A 16,068-nucleotide genomic window follows, 5' to 3' on the forward strand; every position below is an offset into this window, starting at 1 on the left:
CTAAGATCTCAAACGGGTCATAGCATTTCTCAACTATGTTCATATCTCTATTGATAAATACACTACCATGTTTTCACCTTGAGACAGCATGATCTAGTGCATCCTAGATAGGGCAATCCCTTGTAATGAGAAGCGGTTCTAGGTTGTTTGGATGTTTTGAAGTTCTATAGTTCAATAGTTCATACTATGCTGTTACTGTCCATTTTTACTTACGCAGGTTTTGTGAAGCAATCCATACAGCAAAGATCTGAAGACCACCTCTCGGTAACTGCAATTGCTAAAATAGGGAATAAAACAAAACAGGACTTTACGAGTAAGGTTCTATAGCAATATAATTCTTTACCAAGATAGTCCGTATTGAGTTTCCTTATCAAGTGCACAATAAATTACTCTGCAGATAGTTGGAAATGAAGATATCAGAATGAAAATCAACTCTTACCTTGCAACCACACTGTCTTTTTTATTAACACGGTGGTTGCTAGCCATTGCGATCTTACGTTTTTGTCAGTGTCGTGAACCCCCCCCCATATTAAAGGTAATGCAAAGTTTTGGGAAATTTTGAAAATTGGATCGATAGTAATTCTTTACAATTTTTATATATTTGGATGCCCCTGTGGATATATAATGAGCACTAGAAAATTTACACTTCTGCTTTCGACAAATTAAATTTCAAATATATCAAATAGCGCCTAAGGCCATTCCATGGTAGCTGCGACCATGAAAATCTCAGAATATGTAGTTCTGATATATAATTTCAAAACGGGAATAGCAAATCGGTTGATTAATAATAATAATAATAATAATAATAATAAATTATATTTCTATAGCGCATTATACAAGGTATGTCTCTATGCGCTTTACATTGTATTACAAGCTTAATTAATTAATGTAGTCAAGAAACATTATTTAAAAGCTAAAGTAATATCATTCTTGAGAGGGCGCTATACAACATAAAGAGTTCATTATTTACAATTTTATCACTTTAGACTCGATTTCAACCGCGACAACAATCACTGAATATTGTAGGATCGCATATGCATCCAATATGTTCATTTGAACCAAATTCATGACCCTTTATCAAAACTTTGTAATACCTTTAATATCCTGTCATGCTATAGTATAAAATTTACCTACTTCTACACCCCCCCCCCTCCCCTCCCCCCCCCCCCCTCCCCCCCCCCCCCCTCCCCTCCCCCCCCCCCCCCCCAATATAATCCAGATTACCCTTAATGGGGTCATAAGCCAAAGCTGAGAACCATTGTTATAGCTTTATATGAACTGTATTACTAACCTGAACAAGATCTGCTATTAATGTATTACTGCCTTTCTCTAGATCTAGTACCACGTGTGATCCATCCAGGTCCATTAGATGTACATCAATCTTTATGTGAGACTAAAGAGAAAGAAGAAGAAAAAAGAAGAAGCTTAGTTTCACATTGATTTAGTCATTGTGACTGCCTCTTTCAAAATTCCTCAAAACAAGTTAAAGTTCAAAAAATTGTTTAATGATATGTGCAGAACACAATTTTTGTTTATTCTAGTCATGATGGAAATATGAAAAGCATCATTTGAGCCTTACATGTGTACCCATATATATGAAAGCTCAAATGCCAATATTTGAATGGTGCTCTACATGCTCCACAGTATCAGCTATAAGGAGAGTGATACACAATTTTACATCCGTAATGAGGGCAATTAACAAGAATTGTTCACACAAGGAAACATTGGTTCAGTCTGAATCCCAAGGTTTTTTTTCTCCGCCAAAGCTACTTTTCACTGTTTATAAGTTACCTGAGTTGAATAACTGTTTGGTTATTCAAACTTATGATGGGTATTATCTGAAAATTTGACATTTTCATTACACTACAGCCATTTTAGTTACGTACCATAAAACAGGGTGAATAGGGGCATTGTAGTGATTACACATAGCACAAAGTTTGGAAAAGAGTATTTGACCTAATTTTTCTCTCAGAAATGCTGGTAACCATAGTCATGATAACAGCCCTAATGACACACTTACTGGTTTTTCTTTGGCTTCCTTGAGTAGTTTTTTTGTGGTTTCCCAGTCATGTTGCCTGGATTCTTCACAAAGTTGCAGGGGAGTTCTTCCTTCTTTATTCACTACAAACTGAAATAAGAAGAAATCAAGTTTATTGAACATTTATTATGTTCAATATCTATTTTATGTATATAATAAAGAATATAAAAGATACCTACATCTTTAAATTTAAAACACTTTTGTTGTAACAGTGTACCACTTATCATAATTTTTCTATACCAGTATACTTTTGTATGAATTTTTTTTCATCCTGATCTCTTATAGAATTCCTGAAATCAGCAGATAACACTATACTACACAAGCTATCAAGTATGCAACTAGTTATCACACTGAATCATTATGAGCAGCACTTTGTTCACTCTGTTACCACTACTCTGATACCACTCTTTGTATTAAGGTAAAGGAACATACCTTGTCAATGTCTCTATGATTCAACAGTAATCGTACGACCTCCGCATGACCTTTGAATGCTGAGAAATGAAGCGGCGTTGACCCACTGTCATTCCTAAAGGTAGAAACACAAGATGGTTAATAAAATTAAAAGACAAATGAATTTTCTTTTCAATAATAGAGTGGGAAGTTATGAGTCCACATTTGAGACTGAGGCAAAATATAATCTATTAGCCTAAAAAAATGTTTGGAAATTCTTTTTCCAAAGTAAACACAAATAAAACCTAAACTCTAAACATAATGTGTAAAAGGTATTTGCTACATTGTATTAACATTTTTAACACTACCAGTGAACCATATAGAATTCTACACTCTCATTCTGGTTTAAAAGGAGCACATGCAGTTCTATAAATTACATATGCTTTTAGCAAAAGTATGGTACGAGGGAATACATGTACATCTCCAATGTCACTAGAGACAATACAAAGCCTATCGCTATAGATCTAAGTAAGACTTGCATGTTTATAAACATAGCATGATTCGGCTTATCAATACTTACTCTGTGTTAGGTGAACAGTTGTGATTTAGAAGGAGAGTTTTCACCGCTTCCACATGTCCATTCCTGCAAAAATGAAAAGGTTATCATTAGAAATTGGGATATACCACATAATTAATTGGTGTAAAATATGGCTGGTTATGAGAGCATTTGAATATCAGGCGGGTAGGCCCATTCACACCAGTATTGAGTATGTTTTCAAGCAGGTGTAGCTGACAGCTGATACAGTTTTACAGAAGATGATTCATTTCATCCAACAACCTAATGGCTATTAAATCTGGGTCTATGAGTATGGTCCTATGAGGCTAGGTGTGTACTGTGCGCAGTCCTGAACACCAGGTGTCCAACTGATTAAAGGGCATACACCTGCGCATAATACTACTTTTAAATTCACGTAACCTGCGCATGATACTTGTCGGTCACCCCAAAAATCAAAATACATTTTGTATGGTAGATTGTATCTTTACACAATGATCCCGGTAAAGAGATGCCATCTCAAGTACAAAAATAATTAGATTAACCAAAAGACTGCACCGTGCACTTACTTAATAGTCTTGCCAAGTTTTCAATCAATACCAAGTTCACATGGACATTGGAATAAGTTGTGGGTTCAAATGATGCTAAAAATTTCATTTTTATAAACATTGTTTTGTTGTACAATATCAGATTAAATGTATTTACTCCTTATTAAATAGCTGTTCCTAGGTACAAAGATTGTGCTGGTCTGAATGAAGGAGGGGGAGGTGGGTGGGGGAGGGGTTAATAGTTACTTACCAACATGCATAGTGAAGTGGTACCCATAGATGTACATCAGGTTGATCAGCTGGGTAGCCTCTATGAAGGAGCTGTGCAACCTCAGTAGCATTACCTTCATATGCAGCACTATGAAGGGGGTACTGGTCAACCCAACTATTTAAAATAGAGATGATAAAAAATAAATCATTTCTTAATTCAAAGTAAATTTATCTCTCATGGTACTGTTGACAGTGCATGTGAATAAATATGAAGTTATGAACAATGCAATATGTACCACCATCATTTTTATTTCTACCTGCATAAATGGTGTAGCATCATTTTATCACAACATTTTGTACAACCATATTTGTTCATTTTTGCATTAAAAATTATGCATCATTTTATCAAATATATAATATTATTTATAGTACTTGTCACCCTATTTTGTAGTATATATTGAATTCTCATATGTTTTTATTTTTTAAACAATTTCCTTTAATTTTGGATTTTACATTGATCGATTAGATGAGATGATATTCGATTTACTATCAAGCACACAAGGATAGGCATAGAATTGTCCTACTAATCCTGTAAAACAGGGAAAATGGCACTAGCTGAAAACAACACTCAAAGTGCAATGTACATGTAGGTGGCCCCTGCCTCTTTTCCCAGCCTCTCTCTCTCTCAACTTAACCTTCTCCCCTTCCTCTACTTTATTCTATCACTCTCTGGCTAGATTTCTCTCTCTTTTTATACCTCAACCTAATGGAGGTCATATAATTGTCCAGTCTCTTTTTCTTCCTTTTATATCATGAAAAAGGCTGCCAAATATACATAAAAAGAACATAAAGAGTCTAGACATTTCCCACGCAGTAGCCTTTCAAACTTTGTATAAGTAGGTTTATTAATCCTTTTTCTTGAATACCGTAAATGGAACACACAGATGCTATTGGTCTGTTCAAGGAAATTCTAGATGTCATTGAAATGGGTTTTTTCTGATTGGAGGAAATGTGCCACTCTTTGCCAAATCCTTACTCTCTAATCCTCAAAGGAAACTATCTAAACAGACTGCATATCAGAAAACAGTGTAACATATCAGATTAATTAGCCTAGTTCAGCCTGGTTGAGGTTTCGATCCAGATGCCATCATAGATCAGATGTGGTCTGTTCATACCATCTTATAGATTTCTGCCTTTCTCTGAAGGTCATTCAAAGTCTTGAAACAAGAAATCACCAACGACATGTCCCCATGAGACCCTGGATAAAGTCGCAGTATGAGATAATGGTAAAAATAGCAAAAAGGCTGTTTTGGCGATGGAAAAATGATTGTCATGGTTTTGTTATCAAAATCTGTGATAGCAAATCTATTCCCTTTCTTCCAGACTCTAATGTGAACAAAAAAATGGCTGAAAAGTGAAATAATGCAATACTTTGAGACACCATTTTTTTAACCAAATGAAAATCATGTCTTGATTTTTGCTTGTTGATTGTGGGAGCACATATTTTCATTGATGCAAACTGTGATAGGAAAGCCTATTTCTCCTGCCATGCTGTATTGTATTTGTGCTCTTTTTTTTTAATGAATGGTCGAATAAATAATAATAATATTTTTTTTTTAAATCTTGGCCTTCGTTATCAATGAAGAAACCTTTCAAACGAATTATAATAGTACAACTATGTTAATACATATTTTGATGTTAAAAACTTCTTGATTGGCCTTTAACAATTTAGCCTACGTTATATACTGAAAGGATACCAATTTTTTTCAGCTACCTTAAAGGTAAAGACCAGTATTGGAAACGCCCCAATTTCAAAAAATGAAATGGAAGCTCTCATTACCAATCATGTGAAAGAATATGTTTTGACTAATACATGACGATAAAAAATTTGCCGGGAAACTGCCTACTAATTCATATATTTGGTAAATTTGTTTCTCTCATGGTCTGTGAGAGATATAGGGTAGTCCCATATACATCTTTCTGTGTATAGTGCTTGTAACTTTACGATGAATGGGCCAAATTTCTTATCATTTTGATGATTCCAGAACCTTGCAGATGCTAGATGCTAGATGATCAACCTTTTCTGATGGATTCCACAACGTTTCTTTCACAATGCAATCGCATGACCATAACTGGTCTTTACCTTTAAATACTGTCTACAGAATGATAGGACTGTTCATAAACAGGCCCCAGCTCATAGCTGCATAATATTCCACAAACGTATACACTGATAGGGAAAGGAAAAGGCATGTTGTGATGTACAAGTATGGTAATGTACTTAAAACTTTGTGTCCAGTTGATTCATTCACAATCTTAATATTGTCTATAGTAAATTATTTGTGATAACTTTTCCTAGAACTTCAAATAAAATCTATATGTGATTTTTTTTCAGCTTCACCATTTTTATGTTCTCCATTTTTATGCAAAACACCTAAAAAAAAAGATGTGATTCTTCAAGCTTGTGTTATAGACTACAAAGGGCAATTTTACCAAAACACTCAAGAAACAGATCAGTGACAGCTTGCATGAAAATAGACAATACAAATTAAGGCCAAAAAAATGAAGTTACAAGAGATACATGGTTCAATTCAAGTTCAATTTGGCAAAACAGTTTTGTTATTGTGATGAATTGTCTGACAACCCTCTCATTGTTGTAAAGTGCGATATCATTTACTTCTTTTGATGACCTATATATTAACAACCTGCTATCCATTAGAGTATATCCCATTAGGAAAAATAATTTGAAGAAAGCAGGAAATTCATATTTTAGTTCACATTATAAAATGGGAGAGAGGTTCCCAATCACATCACAGTTGAATGCCCGATTCCCCATTTCGAGATTCACATTTAGTGATTTCAACATTCAAACATTTATGATATTCTAATTATTTGTCTGGTTTCTTCCAAATGATTACCAACCTGTGTCTCCGACTGTGTGCTCACACTCAATTCAACTTAGTACAAGGATTGGGTTGCCCTTTAAGTTGTGGGCAAGAAGAAAGGAGATGCATGCAGGGTATGAATCCGGAAGAGGTGAGAAGATGGGGATGGGAGAGAGGGAAGCCCTCACTTACAGAGGATCTAAATAATCCAATGAAAACAGCTTGTTTTACTCTATTAATTATCACTCATACTTTCCAGAGTGACATGGCAATGTTATTTTCCTGCCCATCTAATCCCCTTTTAATCTGTGTCTGTCAATACTGAACATATGCTCCGGTGAATTAACCCCCATTTAATTACCACTTGCCAAATACTTTGTAAACAAGCAAATTATTTCACACCAAAGAAGGTTTAAAGTTTGACCAGGGGGTATTTGATATTTCTGGCAACAGTCCTAGATGAAACCACATCATATTTTATCCTAAATCATCTCTTTCATCACATGTATGCAATTCATTTTTGAACCTGTATAAAACGTATTCATACCTGAGGTACATGAACATATTCTTATTCCTACTATTATTTCTATAAGGAACTACGGCAACTTGTCATCCTACAAGACAGATTTCAAAAGTTTTAGTTTGCTTAGTACAGAGAGAGAGAGAGTGAAAGAGAGAGAGAGAGAGTGAGAGGGGGAGAGAAAGAAAGAGAGAGTGAGAGAGAAAGAAAAAGAGAGAGAGAGAGAGAGAGTGTGTGTGTATCTATCAGCAATACAAATGAGGAAGTGACAGAGATAAAGAGAGACAGAAGAGAGAGAAGGAGATCGAAAAGGGAGAGAGGAAATCAATGCAAGAGAGGGGAAGTACGACAGAGAAGATTTGAGAGAGATGATTTGAGAGAGAGAAACATGGATAGAAAGAGAGAGGAAGTGAGAAAGAGAGATTGAGTTAATTCTAAAGCAGGAGAGGTAGCTTAAAGGATCAGGCAATATTGGAAGCCATCAATTAGTGGTTGCAGTAATAGCACTATCTAGTATATTGTACATAATATAAGCATTGAATTTCACAACACAAAATTCCACATACAACTATTAGGACACAGTCTGGAGTTTGTGTTTCAGTTGTGATTTTCACACTATTTTCTGTAATGGTATTTCATTCAACTAAAAAAACTTACTTTTACAACATTCTTTTTACCCATTCGACTCCTTCCTTTCCCTTTCTCCCTTTCTTTCCATCTCATCTTCTCCCCTTTCTAACCTTCTCTCAAAAACAAACACAAATACTCCTTCAACTACAGACGAGCTATCATAAGAAATTTTCTGGAAATAGGTTAAGAAAACTGTAAGTATTTATGTTTCCCAGATTAACTAATATTAATTATACTTCATGTAAAGTATCTATTTTTTATACCTTTGCATTGTGTTATGAAATATGATGTTTAGAAATGAAATGTGATGCTATTTTTAACTTGATTGTAAATTGTCATGTAATTCAGCTGAGGCTGCGAAATGATAATAATAAAACAAACTGAACTGAACTGAACTCAATCTATCTTTCTTCCTTTTCCTATATGTGTGGAGAGTATTTACATTCATATCATGACATATATACCTATGTTATATATTGTATTATGACTATTATATTTGCTATGTCAGTATCTATTCAATTCAGGCTGAATTCCTCAGTTTGTAAATATGAATCGATCAAAATCTGAATCTGAGTCTGAATACCAATCAATGAATGACATAGTGTTGGATTCTGTTAATATTAAGGCTGCGACGGGTAGTCGAATGCTCGAGTACCCGCACGGTTGACAACTACTCGGGTACGATTTCTCGTACCCGAATATTCGGCCACAAAAAAATAAAGAATAAAAAAAAAAAAAAAAAATTTAAAAAAAGTCCAGGCCCACACTTACCCGTGCCAGGGAAAGCGGCGACCGCTGGCATGGTACCGTCGGTAAAAATGTTTCCCAACTCAAGCACTGTCAAACTCACCTTTCAGAAACTGGGACCAAATGTCCAGATTTCTGTTTGGACTTGGAGGAAAATGGATTATTCTGCCATCTTTGGTTTTTAAAACAGCATTGTTTAATGTTATTATTCTTATAAAATCGGCGCCTTCAACTGCAACTCAAAGTAAAATTGCATGCGTTTTCGGCGAGGGACCTGGGAAACTGCCGAGTGGTATGGTAGTGGCAAAAAAAAAATCAAAAAAAAAAAATTCAAAAAAATTCAAAAAAATTCAAAAAAATAATAAAAAAACATGGCGTCCGAATATTTGAGTATTCGCTTGTGAGCCTGGGAGTGTACTCGGGTACCTCATTACACTGTTGTGCACAGCCTTAGTTAATATTGCTGCACAATTTGCCCATGATACAGATCACTTCTTTCATACTAAACTGGCACCAAAAAAATACTTTCTGACTTACTTGTCTGGAGGAGTGTGTATGTGGCTCCTCTGATCATCATTATTAGTAGCCTTGATCTTATTGTAGTCTGGCACACCTCGACCAAAGAAGAAATTGATGACTGCTTTGTCAACGCTGATGAACTCATTGATTTTCTATGTAGAACAAAGAGGGAAAGAGAATGGCATTTGTTAAACATAATTCTACATGTAAGACAAGCAACATTGATGTCTCTATGTCTGAAGTGGCAGGAAGAAGAGGTTTATCATAATACATATAGGTATACGTCAAACTGCGGTACATATTTTGGATGATTTCCTCCATGAAGTAACCTCAAACACCATAAGATAATAACCTCCAAAATATTTCAGATTTAACTGGGGTACTAGTACTTATCTAATACTTCTTTCATATTCATGGAGAGTTGAGTCTGGACTTGGTCCACACCCTTAAGCTAATCTGAAAATCGCTAGATGTACTTTCTTGATCTGCTTCCACTTGGGGATTGAATGCAGAGCAAGCAGATTCATGGACCCCCCCCCCCCCCCTCTCTCTCTCTCTCTCTCTCTCTCTCTCAAAGGCCCACGTTTAATCATATGAACGATAAAGAACATTTTTGTTTTCTCTGACATGGCTCTCAACACACCGGACTATAAGGGCAATGATCACCGACACATTTTAATTTTGAAGGAAATCATTCAGCTCTAAATTTATCAAATTAGTGATATTGTTGTCAACAAACCTCAAGCCTCAAACTCCTTAGCTACATGTTTCATATGTTAGTTGCCTCTTGTTTTGGACAATGACAGGAGGTTCCAAATAAATAAAGGGCAAAGTACATGTAATCTCGCATAAGAAGCAGTTCTCCACACGAATACGAATATATATTTTAGGTATTCACAAAGAGGTCAATACCCTTTTGGAAAGCTGCAGGTTGTCAATCTAGCGAGAATGATGACACACAGCATTGACCTGTCAAACTCTATTAACCATACTATTACTTAGTTTCTATCTCTCTATGACAGATCATTGGTGACATATGCATTCCTTAGTGGTTCATTAAAGCTTTTCCTTTCTGCAAATGACAGTAATTATCTTCAGCTTCTGACAAACATGAGCAGGATCTTATCAATGCAAAATGAGTCCAGTTTCATGCATTACTTTGTTGATCAGTTAGTTCTGATTATTTTTCTTCTCCCATGAAAATGAAGCTGGGTGAATATCCTTTCTAAGATGTTCTTTTTTAATATTCATGATTAATGTGTTATAAATATGTTCTGAAGGCAAATTTTAAATCTATTCTCTTGAAATTTAAGTCAATTGTAGTTTAATTAGGTTTAAATAAAAAAGTATTAATACAAATAATTCCAAATATGCATAAATCAAATCTGGAAGTACTACTTAACTTTCAAAATACATGTTGAGAGATCAGTTAAAAGGGTGATGGGAGGCATGATTATACAAGTGGTGACTTCACTATTATTCTTATATAATTAGCTCCTCTATTTGCCAGGTCAAAAAGTTGAATATACCGGTATACATTTATGTACGCTGCAGTTCAGATTTAGCCCAATATTTGTGATGACAGACAAGTTCAAATTCTTGCTAATTTGTTTTGAAAAACGATCCCAAGAAAGTGTACTGAAAGTATCATTTTGGAAAGATAGAGAGAGAGAGAGAGAGAGAAAGATACATGTAGATGGTAATTTAGCCTAATTTGTTATGATAGAAGCCCTGTTTTTGATAGCTGGCAAGCATTACATGAATTTAATAATCAAATTTAAATACATTATAAATACAGAACAACAAGCATGATGTTCTTATCTGTTCATATCAGGTGGATAGCATTTGGATGAAACTACTGTACAGTTGTTTGTTTGCAGGATATGAGTAGTATGACCGTGCCAACTACTTAACTCCACCAACAGTGGATTTGGTTTCTGTTGTTGTCTCTGTTTCTGTTATTGAAGAAAACACCATAACCATACCTTACCCATCTGGCTATGCATTTTCCAACCAAAACATTTAATTCTTTTGAATATCAAAAATGTATTGCTATTCATATATTGTACAAGTTTAATATATAATTTTATTGCAAGTATGGTAATACAATTCGAATTTCTGTATATGTTCCGAGCAATTTGCCAAGGTCGTTGAAGCACAATTATATATCATATGTACAAAAGAATTCCAATTTTACTACCATAATGCTACCATGCATAATGTTTTACGTGTAATTTCACTTTGTCACTGATGTATACCTTGTAAAAAAAACTGTAATTCGGCTCTCGGGCCGCGAATGTTTTTTAATGAAATAAACCATTTTAAATAAAAAAATAAATAAAAACAGTTCTATCCGGTTTACATATCGTATCACTCATTCATAAACATAGAGTATGAAAACAAGTCTCATACAGCGTGTATTTCATTATCACAGAGTGAAAGGAAAGGACAAAAGGTCGTCATCTAAAAGATGAACTTACATTTTTTGCTAATGTTGCATTAATATTCTAAGAAGCCAGTTTGTGTATAAATGCTGATACCCCAGTCACATTACCAAACCAACCAATTATCAATGAATTCTAGACCTAAGGTAGCCTTTAGGTTTTTTTTGTCAGTGTATTGTCTGTGTGGCAGGGGGTTACTCATTCCATACAGAGAACAAAGAGGCAGAATACAGTTGGAAAGCAAGGAACCATGTGTCATGGGGTTCGTCCACCGTACAAATCCTGTGTTGCTATCTCACTACGGTGACCCTGGGGATAATATGCAACAAATAAATGGGTGCGTACAGGTGATGACTGGTAGATTACAGGCAGTATCTTCAATCCAATCAATTTGAATTCCAGGTTATAATCCTTTATCAGAATATTCTGAATTTCTATTATTTAAATACATGTACATTTATACTGAAGAGGAAAATTAATTGAACCGGGCTGGTTGGCAGTCATGTATTCATTAAGCGGCAAACGTGCGTTCCCGGAATTAAATATATAACTGATGTGAACTGATATGAAATGAGTAACATATTTATCTTTTTAGAATGAAAAATTCTTGTTTATTAATGTGTCCCGTGTGTGCATCTATAGAATGAACTTGACTTCTTCTATAGCCTTTGTTTCATTTTGATAGAAAATGCATTGTCATGTTTTTTGTTAGTACAGTACAGTATTGTACTTAGCCTTCATGATGTAAATGAATTACAAATCTGCTCCTTAATGATAGATCTAAATGACAAAAAAACAATTTGAATAGCAACCTATAAGCAGGGCTCCACACTAACTTTTTGGAAAGAGATCCAGTTTGAATGATTTAGAGTCTGTATGCATGAGCCCTATTGAAAATTTCAGATTTTTTTTTTTTTTTTTGGGGGGGGGGGCCAAGTCTCCTGGGGTCCATGCGTCCTGGCTGCCTGAGAGTGTCAAGCCCTGGTACAAGTAAAAGAATTAGGACATCTTCCTGATCTATTACTTCAAGTTTATCAACTTGAAATCTGTTTTTACTGTTTGGAACTAGAAAAATAAAGAAAATCTAATAGCCCAGAGAAAAGGGCATGTGATTGTTCACTCAGGCATGTGTACTCCTTGGCTATAAATGCACACTCTACATGGGCAGCTTTTCCCCAACAAATTGCTGATGTAGCAACACATTGATTTTGCTTCCCAAAATTATGAGTTTTTCTACTCAGCACTTTTTAATTCGCCTTGTTCAGGTGTCTTTCCATTGTACTCCATTTATACTAAATGATAATGAAAGATGTTTACGAGCACCAATCGGTCAAAATGGATCATCACTATACATACAAGGGTCGAGTGAGAGCTCCAAACTGTTTGACTCATGGTGCTTTACAGAGTCAGGCCAGACATTTCCTCTTGTATGACCTCTATAAAGCTACCATAAGATGTGGCAGGCTTGAGGCTGTCAACTTGGCATTCTCTGGCTAGGACTAGGTAATTGCTCTTGGCAACAGGAACTTATAATGGGGCCATGTGTCATCCCTGACGTTTCATTACAGGACTTACATCAATCCTGGAATGTTCCATTGTCTAATAGGTTTTTCTTTTAAATTCAAACATGAATAAATCAGACCTTCTGTTCATGTACAAGTAGATTTTTTACACATTCTGGGGTATGCAATGAAAGTAGACCAGTGTAAATGCACAACTTATAAAGTTATTCTTTCAATGAAAGGGTACCTGACTAGGCTACTCTATGGACCTTGCATACAGACTGAACGAATAGCGTAGCATAAGTATAGACCCATAAATAAAATGCACTGTCCCTCAGGAAATGGAGAAGACATGACATCTATTTACGCCTCATCATTTTTGTAGTATGAGCCAGAGAGATTATGAGATTAAGTGCATGAGGTTATAAAACGGATTTACCACTTTATCCCTTTCTGGCTAAGAAGGACTCTGCTACCTTACGTGTAAATTGTTAAATTAGTAAACATTCCCTGGAATTCTATAGCAGCATTGTCTAACACCTAAAGTGTAAGTGTAGTGTGATACATAAGGATAGTATTCCCCTATACAAATTTAAGTTCGTCGCGAACTCGTATTATGCTCGTGGTAAGCTTAATAAGATCGTTTTTTAGGCTTTAAGCTCGTAACACGCTCCCAGGACGCTTGTAACGATCTTACAAAATCTTGGCGAGCTCGTGCACGAGTTCGCCACGAGCTCGTGGCGAACTCGCGGGTAAACTGGGGAGCTCGTGGCGAGCTCGTGGATAAAAGAGGGAGCTCGTGGCGAGCTCGTTGGTAAAAGGGGGAGCTCGTGGCGAGCTCGTGGGTAAAAGGGGGAGCTCGTGGCGAGCTCGGGCGTAAACTGGGGAGCTCGTGGGCGAGCTCGGGGGTAAACTGGGGAGCTCGTGGCGAGCTCGTGGGTAAAAGGGGGAGTTCGTGGCGAGCTCGGGGTTAAACTGGGGAGCTCGTGGCGAGCTCGGGGGTAAACTCGGGAGCTCGTGGGGAGCTCGTGGGTAAAAGGGGGAGCTCGTGGCGAGCTCGTGGGTAAAAGGGGGAGTTCGTGGCGAGCTCGGGGTTACACTGAGGAGCTCGTGGCGAGCTCCCCAGAGCTCGCCACGATCTCGCTGGTAAACAGGTGATCCAGCTCCCAGGAAAACAGTTAGGTATACAGTGTAAGTCCCAAAAAAATTTACACCTAGAAAATTGCTAATTATTTTAAAAATGATCTGTGAACAGTAAATTATTATACATTCTATGAAAGAGTGTTTTATCTTGAATCATTTAGTATCATTTTTGTGTGGTATGTTTGGATGAACAGGAGGCATTGTATGCGAGAGTGCAAAAATCGACTTGCGCCAAAGTTGCTAATGTGATGTTTGAATAAAACAATTGCGATATGGGTATTATTTCAGTCATTACAGATCAACATAACATCCCAAACAAAATTAATCATGCCACACATATCAAAAATTGAATATAAAATATCAACGAACATTGTTAGTGTGTTTGCTTGTGACTTTGCTTCTGCAAAAAACATATGCAATGCATTTCATTTGATACATTCAATTCATTCTCTCACTCCGCTGATCCCAACATAATACATACATGTACTGTAGGCATCACTTTGGCGCAAGTCAATTTTTGCACTTTCACAAACAATGCCTCCTGTTCATCCAAGCGTGAACACATACCACACAAAAGTGATACCAAACGATTTGGAATAAAACACTCTTTCATAAGATGTATAATAATTTACTGTTCATAGATGATTTTTAGAATAATTAGCATTTTTCTAGTTGTAAACTTTTTTTTGACTCACACGGTATACATGTATATGTATTTCAAAGTTCCCTTCAGGATGCCAATTTCTTTTATTTATTCTATTAATATATGTACATGTATTTTTAAAATGTCTTGGGCCAAGGAAAATGAGTTCCTACTTCCTAGTTTCTTGTCTCCACCAGCATCCTTTTTATTTAATTGATCTGAAGATATCTCTCACCTGAAATAATTAAGGTAAACAAATGCATACTTTATTATTTTGATACATTTTTGAGCCTCTTTGTCAGAACATAAATTGTATATGCAATTACATTGAAAGTTCAGAAAATTTGTGTTGAAATTGAAACAATAGCTTTTTCATGCTGAAGTAACCTGTCAAATTACTTGTAAATTTAATTAAATTCTTTTGAAACTTTGAAACATTTATTTGCAGCATACCAGATTTGGAAGGGGGGGTTGCCATTTATTCTGACTGTATCATATATTTAACACCTTGAAATGTCACTATCAGGTATTACATAAGAGCACACACCCAGACCTTGATTCGAGGTCAACTCCCTGTTTCTAACTTGCTCTCTCCTTATGTACATAGGATTCCCCAGTGCTAAGACACAAATCTCTATTCCTCTCTTCTCCCCACTCTCACTTTCTTGTTTACTCTCTCTTGTGGAATTACCACTGGTAGCATTCCTGATAAGAATGAATTGATGTGTTAGTTATAGGCCACTTTGGGCAAGTCTTTCTCCATCTTGCTTTTGTAGAGAGCAGACATGGGTTTTGAATGGTATTGCAGCTCCTTTGTTTTAGGTAAGAGAAAAACTAATTCCTCACACCTTATAACTAAATGTTCTACTTGTGTATTTATAGGCCAACAGTTAGGCCTACCTCTCTTATACATTTATGAAAGAGAAGTGTAGAGTAATGATTAATGAGATAAAGTATTTATTCTCTTTCTAGTGAGATATCTTTTCATATATTGGGAAGTTTGTTTCTCTATCTATATAGCACATAGTATATTCACTTCATTAAAGTAACATTAGATATAATCTATGTGATAAGGTTATATTCATGTAAATATTCCTGTATCTTGACTGACAAACCCTATCATTTAGGCAACATGAGAGCACATTAATGCATTTTGTCTGAATACTGAAAACTAGTTTGCTAGCGGATATAAAGAAGGGATTATTCTAGAGATCCTATAGTATATGTACTTGTATCATTACTTGGTACCCTGGGTTGGTGAATACACTGACAAGAAGGGGGATGCTATATAGTTATTGT

General features: G+C 35.8%; 1 protein-coding gene across 1 annotated transcript in view; it reads right to left on the reverse strand.

Annotated features, from left to right (window-relative positions):
- Positions 1 to 16,068, reverse strand: part of LOC593256 (krev interaction trapped protein 1) — a 34,086-nt gene that overhangs the window by 5,127 nt on the left and 12,891 nt on the right. The window contains exons 3-9 of the mRNA XM_030974425.1: positions 9,056 to 9,189; positions 3,780 to 3,914; positions 3,009 to 3,071; positions 2,471 to 2,564; positions 2,021 to 2,128; positions 1,292 to 1,393; positions 214 to 277 (exon numbers count right to left, since the gene is read on the reverse strand). Coding sequence (XP_030830285.1) covers positions 214 to 277; positions 1,292 to 1,393; positions 2,021 to 2,128; positions 2,471 to 2,564; positions 3,009 to 3,071; positions 3,780 to 3,914; positions 9,056 to 9,189 — 700 coding nt within the window. The remainder of the gene's footprint in view (positions 1 to 213; positions 278 to 1,291; positions 1,394 to 2,020; positions 2,129 to 2,470; positions 2,565 to 3,008; positions 3,072 to 3,779; positions 3,915 to 9,055; positions 9,190 to 16,068) is intronic.

The sequence above is a fragment of the Strongylocentrotus purpuratus genome, unplaced genomic scaffold (assembly GCF_000002235.5).
Source record: "Strongylocentrotus purpuratus isolate Spur 01 unplaced genomic scaffold, Spur_5.0 spur5_scaffold_7, whole genome shotgun sequence".
Taxonomy (NCBI): domain Eukaryota; kingdom Metazoa; phylum Echinodermata; class Echinoidea; order Camarodonta; family Strongylocentrotidae; genus Strongylocentrotus; species Strongylocentrotus purpuratus.